Source organism: Lottia gigantea (assembly GCF_000327385.1).
Source record: "Lottia gigantea unplaced genomic scaffold LOTGIsca_22, whole genome shotgun sequence".
Taxonomy (NCBI): domain Eukaryota; kingdom Metazoa; phylum Mollusca; class Gastropoda; family Lottiidae; genus Lottia; species Lottia gigantea.
The window spans coordinates 326,919-336,873 of NW_008708555.1; the positions used below are offsets into that span (position 1 = coordinate 326,919).

The 9,955-nt window shown below is 31.5% G+C and overlaps 1 protein-coding gene across 1 annotated transcript; it reads left to right on the forward strand.

Annotated features, from left to right (window-relative positions):
* The first annotated feature begins 6,476 nt into the window (after positions 1-6,476).
* LOTGIDRAFT_231783 (hypothetical protein) lies at positions 6,477-9,312 on the forward strand. The gene is made up of 2 exons (XM_009054524.1): positions 6,477-7,482; positions 7,700-9,312. Exons 1-2 carry the CDS (start codon positions 6,573-6,575, stop codon positions 8,542-8,544), a joined length of 1,755 nt encoding a protein of 584 aa, XP_009052772.1. The 5' UTR covers positions 6,477-6,572; the 3' UTR covers positions 8,545-9,312.
* The last annotated feature ends 643 nt before the right edge of the window (positions 9,313-9,955 follow it).

The window sequence follows — 9,955 nt, forward strand, 5'->3', positions numbered from 1 at the left end:
TGCTCCAAGTTTGTACCTTACCGTTTTAACTAGTTTCATCTAAACTAGACCAGCGCAGTAGGTATTTGAATAATTTTGGAAGGAATGACTCGTTTTTCATACATTTCTAGTACCAGTACTTTTCAAGACTATTTATATATATTCAAAACCCAAATCAACCCCTGTGAAATGGCAAACCTGTCACATTAACTGGAAAGTTTATTCAGAAATTTCAGTTAGTAAAAAAGTTTAATTCAGTTGAAAAATCACGAAAGCAAGTGATGAGATAATGATTCCTTTGTACTTTTTTGAGAAATTCACATTGCATTCGTATTGAACAAAGCTCTGGTTATTTTTGAAATGGGAATCCCATAATCTTTAACCCAATTTTCGGCCGCATTTGTGTTTGGTTTCAAATATTATGTAATACTTAATTTTATAGGCTTACTGAATGCACACTGTATTAAAATACACCGGTTGTCACGAAACTTATTGTTGGCTTTAACCTACTTATTACTTTGATACTCAATTGAGTCCAATTAAATAGGTAGACATTGAATACCAAAAAAGGAAAGTATTTTTAAGGGTTAACCCAGATCCCAATTTGTTGAATGGAGTCCCATTAACTAACTGTTGAAAGACAGATATATATTGGAAACTAAGAAAAGAGAGTGAAATTTGAATTATTTAGTTACAATATGGATATTTCTTTTTTTGTGATCTTATCGCATATTTTCTGCAAAGGGATTTTTATTAGATTGAAAAAATATCTTAGAAATTTGTAGTTGGTAAGTTAGTCAAATTTTGGAAACTTTAAAACAAATTTAGTTTTTGTTAAGAGGGAATAATACGAAGAAGCAGAATCGTTTGGTATTATACGTGTATTTTAACAAACCTCCAAAAAATTACAGATTCAAAACATTAAAGAGTCAAACGTGACGTTAGTGTGTATCTTGACAACGTCTGTAAGACGTCACGTTAATGTATGCTAACTTCTCAACAGGAATATCTAAGAAAATCTAAGAATATTGTTCCTGCTCTGAGTTTTTATTTTAATTAATTTTCAATAACACTAGACCTTTAAATTGCTTTATTTGACATGAGCTTTTTTACTTTTTGACATTGATTAATGTTATCTATCGTTTGATTAGAAATCAATATCAATATCCAAAGTCAAAACTTCCAAAATAAGATTGTTTATGACACAATAAATTAAGATAAACAAATTTGATATGATTAAATATAGGGTGACTTTAAAGAGACAGATTTGTCATCTGTTTGACTGATTGATGCTTTGTCTGAAAATTGGAGATCTATAGAAATAGAAAGAGAAATTCCTAGTTTGAGATATTTTTGAAGGAATTATGCTATTTTTGTACATTTCTAGTACTTCTGAAGATTTACATATATTCAAGACACAAATTAAACCCCGAAAATGTTGAACCCGCCCTTTAATATATGATGATATTGATATGTATATCAAATATAAACACACTGAATAACATTAATAATAAGCATTTATTGGAGAAGGATGTCAATCAAGGATCCTGAAAGGACAGACGGAAAGAAAGATTGAAAACCCTGGAAATAATTGATAAATGAATACTTTATATACTCACAATATCTTTCAAAATAAAACTCTGTCAAAGCATGAAGTTTATATTTGAACGCTAATATGAAAATAAAACTCTGTCAAAGCATGAAGTTTATATTTGAACGCTAATATGAAAATAAAACTCTGTCAAAGCATGAAGTTTATATTTGAACGCTAATATGAAAATAAAACTCTGTCAAAGCATGAAGTTTATATTTGAACGCTAATATGAAAATAAAACTCTGTCAAAGCATGAAGTTTATATTTGAACGCTAATATGAAAATAAAACTCTGTCAAAACATGAATTTTATATTTGAACGCTAATATGAAAATAAAACATTTTATGTCATGACAACAGTAATTCCTATCATACATTAAATTCTCAATCAGCTCAATGTACCTTATGCCTTATTCAACTAACTGCATGATATAGCCACACCCATTTGATATAGCCACATCCATTTGATTGAACCACACCCATTAGATTAAACCACACCCAATATTTTATTGGATAAAAGCGAAAAGATACAAATAAATACCTGAAAATTATTTAAATGGTTTTATATATCTTTTCTTTTGTGAAATTTTCGATGGGCTAAAAAATATATATTATACCCCATTATTGTGTGTGAAAGAAAATTGAAAATGAAAATTATTAAACCATTAGATCACCCTCATTAGCATATTGTTTACAATTGAATGAATAAAATTAAATACATTATTAAGCTTGATTAGTTTTAGAGATCTTTCCCATATGAAATTTAAGATGATCAAAAACCATTGTACTACATTATTGTATATGGAAAAATAATGATGAAAATTTATAAAGCCACACATTTTTGTTTCAGTTTTGATTGACACAACATTTGAATTGAAGAAATGAATAATTTTAACGCCTTTGTTAAATAAATGATCTATAGCTGGAAGAGATATATGTGGGCCGAATCACATGACACTTCATCATTGTTAATATACTAATCAAACTTAATGAATCTTTTATATGTATATACCACACCCTAATTTAATATGATAAATAGATTATAGACATTTCGTTGTCTACATTGAGTCTCTATTTAAACTACCCGTAGCACTTTTATACACCCACATTATAATGTGTAATAAATGATAAAACTTGACATCAAATACCATCAACTTTTTTGAATAGAGGTTGGGTATTAAAGGATGGTATTTGATGTCAAGTTTTATTATTTATTACACCAAGTTCAGTATACATCAAATGAATTGCTGTACTACTAGTGGTATTGGTGAACCCATCATAAATTCTTCTGTGATTGGTTATTGCTGCCTGCTTTTTCTTTTTTGGAATCACCACATTATTATGTGGTTGTATACTGTCGTTGCTCCTGTCTGTCCCCCTGCCCACATTTCTTGTATGCATGATAGAGGCTACAGTGTTTATCCTATCTTGATGAGACTGGGTGTGATTATTTATAATGATATCTTGGTCAAGTTTAAAATTAAGCATTGTTTGATTAAAGATTTTTGAGTTAATGCCCTTGACTTAGAAAAAACATGTCAAAATTTATTTGTGAACGCTACAGAGACTACAGTTTCATCTGATTTTAATAAAATTTAGTATGATCATAGATTAAAATGAGATCTTGGTCAAGATGATATTTTGATGAACGAAATTTTAATTATTGCTCTTGACTTAGTAAAATTTTGAATTTTATGACATAATAGGCCCTTCCAAACATGCATTATTGTACTATTTCTATAAGTATGGTGAGTGGAAGAATTCAATAATGGGTTTAGGGGTGTCAGAATAATGGCTCTCACAGTAACAAACCTTGACTTTTATGATAAAAAATTGATTATTCTTAATAAAATACAATTAATTAAACAGAAAATTGGCAATTGTCATTCAATTTTTGATATCTTAACTTAACCGGTATCTCAACTCAACCAGTATCTCAACTCAACCAGTATCTCAACTTAACCGGTATCTCAACATAACCGGCATCTCAACTTAACTGGTATGTTAACTTAACTGGTATCTCAACCTAACCGGTATCTCGACTTAACCAGTATCTCAACATAATCGGTATCTCAACTTAACCGGTATCTCAACATAACTGGTATCTCAACTTAACTGGTATCTTAACATAACTGGTATCTCAACATAACTGGTATCTCAACATAACTGGTATCTCAACATAACTGGTATCTCAACATAACTGGTATCTCAACTTAACTGGTATCTCAACTTAACTGGTATCTTAACATAACTGGTATCTCAACTTAACCAGTATCTCAAATTAACTGGTATTTCAAATTAACCAGTATCTCAACTTATCCAGTATCTCAACTTAACCAGTATCTCAAATTAACCAGTATTTCAAATTAACCAGTATTTCAAATTAACCAGTATTTCAACTTAACCAGTATCTCAACTTATCCAGTATCTCAAATTAACCAGTATCTCAAATTAACCAGTATTTCAACTTAACCCGTATCTCAACCTAACCAGTATCTCAACTTAACCAGTATCTCAAATTAACCAGTATCTCAACTTAACCAGTATGATGACATACATGTAAATATATAAAATATATATATATATATAAATAAATATAAATATATCCTGGTACGTATTTCCTTATATTCAGGATAATACATAAAATGACAATAGAAAATTTACAATAGTCATTGAGACAGATTATTTTATTGATACTATGATAATGTCAGTTCACATGTAATACGGGTAGAGTCACATCCATGTACGATTAAAAACATAAACACAGGCAAATCAGAAGCATTTCTATGAATCTTTCAGAAAAAGGGGGCTAATTAGGGTTCACAGAAGTCAAGGTTGTGTATAGATACTCAACAATACTTCTCATTCCATTAAAAAGGGAGATTTTTTACAAGCTGATGAATGGAATCATAGTTTTTTCTCACTGACTTGACTGATATTTTTGGCAACTTTAAATGTATAAGATGGTAGATGCTAACCACTACTATCAACTGTATTACCAAATATCACCGTTTTAAAATTATAAATTAATAAATATTGAAACTTTGTAATATTTTTATCTCATTACCCCATATACGTATTGTATTGTAACCCTTGTATCATGATACATATTGCACTAGTGTACAATATGTCCGGTTGTATTTGGTATTTTTAGTTTTCCTTCTACCATCAAGAATGGAAAAACCGAATTTAAATACACATTATTGACAAACACTCATGTATAATTGAACACTAAGAGATAAAACTTATTCACGTGTCTGCAGTATTGAATCCAGAATGAGGCTGATAACGCAATCACAAATTCTTAATTTATGCCCATTTTTTGCCTGTTGAGAAAGAGTATAATGACATCAATTTGGCTATTCATTCATACGACTTGCCATCTTATCATTGGATGATGTAATTTGCGTTATGAACCTCACTTTCAGTTTCTCTAAAACAAGGCTTGAATAATGTCTGTCAGAATCTCTATGAATCTCTCTTTAAATAAATGAGAAGTATTCAAATTACTAACAAAAACAGATGAAAAATTGACTTCAAAATATAACAAAAACCTTATTACTGAATAACAAGATATAATTATTATTAAAACTCATGTTGTTATGACTCTCTCTTTAAATAAATGAAAATAAGTAGGTTACTAACAAGTAGGAAAAAACCAAATTTAACTGCACAATATTAACTAAAACCGACATATTACTGAACACTGAGAGAAAGGAGTTGATTGTTGATTGTAGATCACACTCCTATATATCCAAAGAAATAAGTAGGTTAATGAGTTATTATTGGTCATAAATCGGTGACTTACTAATATTAAACTGATATTGAGTAGTAGAAATACATTGTGGGGTTGTCCTTATTCTATTTATAGTAACATGGGTAATACCCAGCTGATACTGATAACTAATGGGATATAAGGCAACGTTAATAGTAATAATACATCATTATAATACAACTAACAGATAGACAGCAGTGGTAAACTATAAAAATGTATGTTTATTCTACATTTCTTGAATATCAAAGTGAAATGAACTATATAGAATAATAATAGGATAACAAATTATTGTCACTGTTAATACAGTGCTTAGAGACATAGTTCAGTTGCCTGAAGATCGACTAGCTGGGCAAAAAAGTTCTTCTCGAGTTCGGTATCATCGATTTGTACTCTGATATCATTTATTCTGTGTATATTTTTAAAAAGATTTCTACATTTGTTACAGATCGATGGTACCTTGTCTGAGAAGGACTGGGGTGGGTGACTTGGCACATTAATGCTTGAATTGTTTTTTGTTCACAACTGGACAACTGATGACATGACAGTATTAGGATGTTTTAATATTCAATAACAGTTTTTATTTTAATTGAGATAACTTCATAAAGACTTTTAAAATTTCACTGAATGTGTAATATCTTACAGGGATTATTAATATTTTATTTATTTATTTATTATAGAGTTTATAGCACTGGTAATATATGTTAGACATATACATGTGATATATTGCAACATAGTCATGTGACTAACTTAAAACACGTTTTATATATTTATTGATCATACATTTACTAGATAGAGTGTAATTCAAAATTATGTGGCAATTTATTTATCTTAAATTTCATATAAAAATTTCCCAAAATTATATCTAACATAAGTTTACGTTTATTGCCTGTCGAGACTAGAGGTCGGTTATATAGTTTGATCATGTTATGATTTCCATGACTAGCAAAAAAAATCTGTTGTAGTTTCCTTAAGTTGAGTTAGTCTCTTAGGAGAAAACCCAATATTTTGAATTGTCTTTTGTCAATTTTCATATTTTTTTGTGATTGACTTTGAGGTGTTCTAATTGTTAATTTTAAAAGTTTAATTTGGTTTGTCATTGAAGATCTGACCATGATAAAATTGAGTGTATTTTATTTTATTTACACTTCGTGTACTTAGCATTTTATCTGAAAACTTTAACTTAAATTTCTCTTTGTTTTGTCATTTCAGGTATAACTTTGATAAAATGGCGTTCCACGAGGATCACGATATCAGTATAATATCCCACTACACTGACGTGGCGGAAGATTCAGCAGATGAGGCTGACACATTAGCTCGACATTATGCAATGACTAGTAGCAGACCCTCGGCAGAGAATACAGAGTCTCTTCAAGTCTTTCGAATAGCTTATAATGATTTAAAACACTCCCATAATAATTTGTCTTCAAAATTGGAACAAAAGGACAAACGTATCCAAGAATTAGAAAATCAATTAACTGCCCAGTCATCGTCCGAATATTCAACAGACAGTTTTTTAATGGTAGACGAGCCCCAGCCCGAACCTTCCAGCATGGAGGTAGGAATTTTACAAGGACGTATTAAAGAATTAGAACGTAAATCAATGATTGCAGAGGTCAATATAAAATCTTTACAAGCAGACAAATCTCAGCTACAAAAAACATTAGCAGGTTTGAAAAATATTGAACAAAATCACAACAGTTTGGAACGTATAAAAAATTCCATTTTGGAGGAAAAAGTGAAGAAATTAACTGAACGTTTGGAAAAGTTTTCAATGTTAGACAGTGGCAAAGATATTGATCAACAGTTAACGGAACTTAAACAAGACTCGCAAAAAATAAAAGAAGAAAATTTATCGTTGGTGGTTCAAGTTCGTAAACTAACGGAAGAGAATGCGAGCCTTAAAAGGAAATTGTATGCAAATGATAAAACTCCCATGATTCTTAGGAATGGAACAACTCGAAGTACTGGCGTAGTGTCGGCTACAGGAGCATCGAAAGAACTGACGTCTGAAATTTTGAGTGATATGTCATTAAATTCCTCGTTACCAGCCTTAGACGAGTTAAAAAACTTGAAACACATGATCAAGAAGTTGAAAACAATCATCGAAACTCAGAATGCTTATCTTTTAAAATTAGGTGAGTAACATTTCATTTATGAATTTTACATTTTTTGTGAGATAATAGCAGTGGTGTTTGTAGGAAAAATTAATTGAGGGGTGGAGCAGGGGCCACAAAATTTTCAAGGGGGGTCATACACAACTGGTATTCACTATGGTGTGAGGGCCACTTACTTCCTTACTTATATTAGCTATCAACTCAGTTATTCATAAGTTTATTGTTTCTGTCATTTCAGATAGCAACCCAACAGTGAAGAAAATCTTACGAGAAGAAAAGCTTGGTTTAAGTATGAATTGTGTGATGCATTCTGGCAATTCTTCAAACAGGGGCAGTAACTCCAGTGTAGATAACGTGGAAGCTAGTGAAGATGTTCTGAGTAATGGATGCATGCGTCATAGTCCAAACAGAGTTTTTAGTCCAACTGGTAATGCCAAGTTAATACCCAATGAAACGTTTGCTCCTTTTGGAAACAGTAGTGAACTGAGGGTGGAATTACCAGAAGTTGAACAATACGACAATCTCGAATCACCGCCTCGCAGAAAGTTACGTCAATACCAATCAAAATCGCAGTCAGAGGTCATCAGGAGTACAAACGATCTTGGGATGGAATATCATAGACGACAATTGCAGGCTCTAAAAAGCACAAATTCAGCTCCAATTTTCATGAAAGAGTCTGATAGAGTTCCTTCTTCTGGTCTTTCAAAAGAATCAGTGTATGCCTATGAAAGAGCAGATAATGGAATTGGATCACAAACACCTTTGGATCTTGGGGTTGTAGGAGCATCAAGTAGTTCGACGTCACAGCGGGAGTCTGATAGAATACCTTCCATTAAAACATGTCCTGTATGTAATGCAGACTATACTCATAAAAGTGTGAACGAGTTTCAGACTCACGTGTTTAATTGCGTGGACTCCGAAGACCAGCCCACCACTCTGACGTGTGAATCTGTGCCAGAAAGGATTTGTCCAATGTGTAATCACTTGTTCCCTGAATCTTGTCCTCAGCTAGAAGTAGACAATCATGTCAATGCACATTTTGGTGAAGCACCAACAGACGCTTTCGAAGTATTGAGCCCTTAAAGAGAACCCCTATGGGAAGACACTAGGCCTCTTCTACTATATTTGTGTTACAAGGGTTGAGGTTTATTTGTTGTGTAATGTTTCTATAAAGCAAATCTGGAGATATATTATTGTTCCTCATAGTGATTGATGACTTGTATCCCTCAAGTAAATTGTCATCAAATTTTGCATTTTGATAAACTTAAATGACACTTAACGGCTAACCTATATTTGCTGAATGGCATTATTTCCTACTCTCCTTCAATTTAATTAGCAATCACCAATTATTATTATAGCACACACAGACCATCAATAAACAATAATTTATAATGCTATATAATAATTTATTAGTGGTGTGGACTCTCTGAATCTTAACAAAGGTTGTGAACACTGAAAGAAAATTGTCATTTGCTATGGGAACTGTACATTAAACTATAATACATGCTGTATGAAATCTCTGAAACTATTATTATTATGAAGGATGTTGACTCTGGTATTGATAATCATTGCCTATGTTACAAAATTTACAGTATACAGAGTCTCCAACTTGATAAAACCATGTTTCAGAGTGATATCTGCTGAGGTAAGTATGAATTGTCCAGATTCTGGCTACAGACTCAAAAGGTATGAGTTTTTTCTTTGTTGTTCTCAGACTCCATTTTTAATTTGTTTTCTTAACAATAATTTCGCTAGGGGTGAGGATTTGGGCAACAAGCTTATTATCTCTAAATAATCAACTTGCAGATACTGGCAAGTATTGTAATTCTTCAGTAACAAGTACCTGTTGCTATAATTTTATAATTTTCTGTATTATATTAATATTGTTTTTGATTTGTTATCTGTGATATTAAATAGTTACCGTCAATATATAATGTTTTTAATTTAACCCCTAACCAACAGTATCGTGTAAAACAGAAACCTTCCAAATTGGACAAAAGTAGCTTTAAGCATTCATGATGGACTTTTGATGCTTTCATACAGTGCTGCAAGGCCCATAGACATCTGACTGAATATTGAAATGGTGCAAATTGATGCTATCAGAGTCCCCGATACACATATAAAGTTTAGAAAATCCGTTGACAATCTCTTCAACTGTATGAAATTGTCTTCCATGGATGCATCTATAATTAAAGATAATGGAGACTCTATTATTTACCTACCATTCAAGAGTCAATGAGCTTCAAACAAATTGGAAACATCAGAACACTTATGGATGTATTGAGCTTGTGATTCGTGCTTGATCCATCAGTGAAGCTGAATTTTCCTATTTTCATTGTCTAAACTGTAAATCACAAAAAGCTGTAAAACTCGCATTGCATTTATTTTTAAATAATACAATTTTCAAAATAAACAAACAAAATTCAACCCATATAAAACCAACATGTCACTGTCTCCCCCTTCCAATCAAACAAATACTTAATAAACCCAGGCA

What these genes read in the sequence shown, in the direction of transcription:
- LOTGIDRAFT_231783 (XM_009054524.1), top strand. Translation starts at nt 6,573, where the DNA reads ATGGCGTTCCACGAGGATCACGATATCAGTATAATATCCCACTACACT. An exon ending in TGCTTATCTTTTAAAATTAG is followed by an intron (nt 7,483 to 7,699) that starts GTGAGTAACATT and finishes CTGTCATTTCAG; the next exon opens with ATAGCAACCCAACAGTGAAG.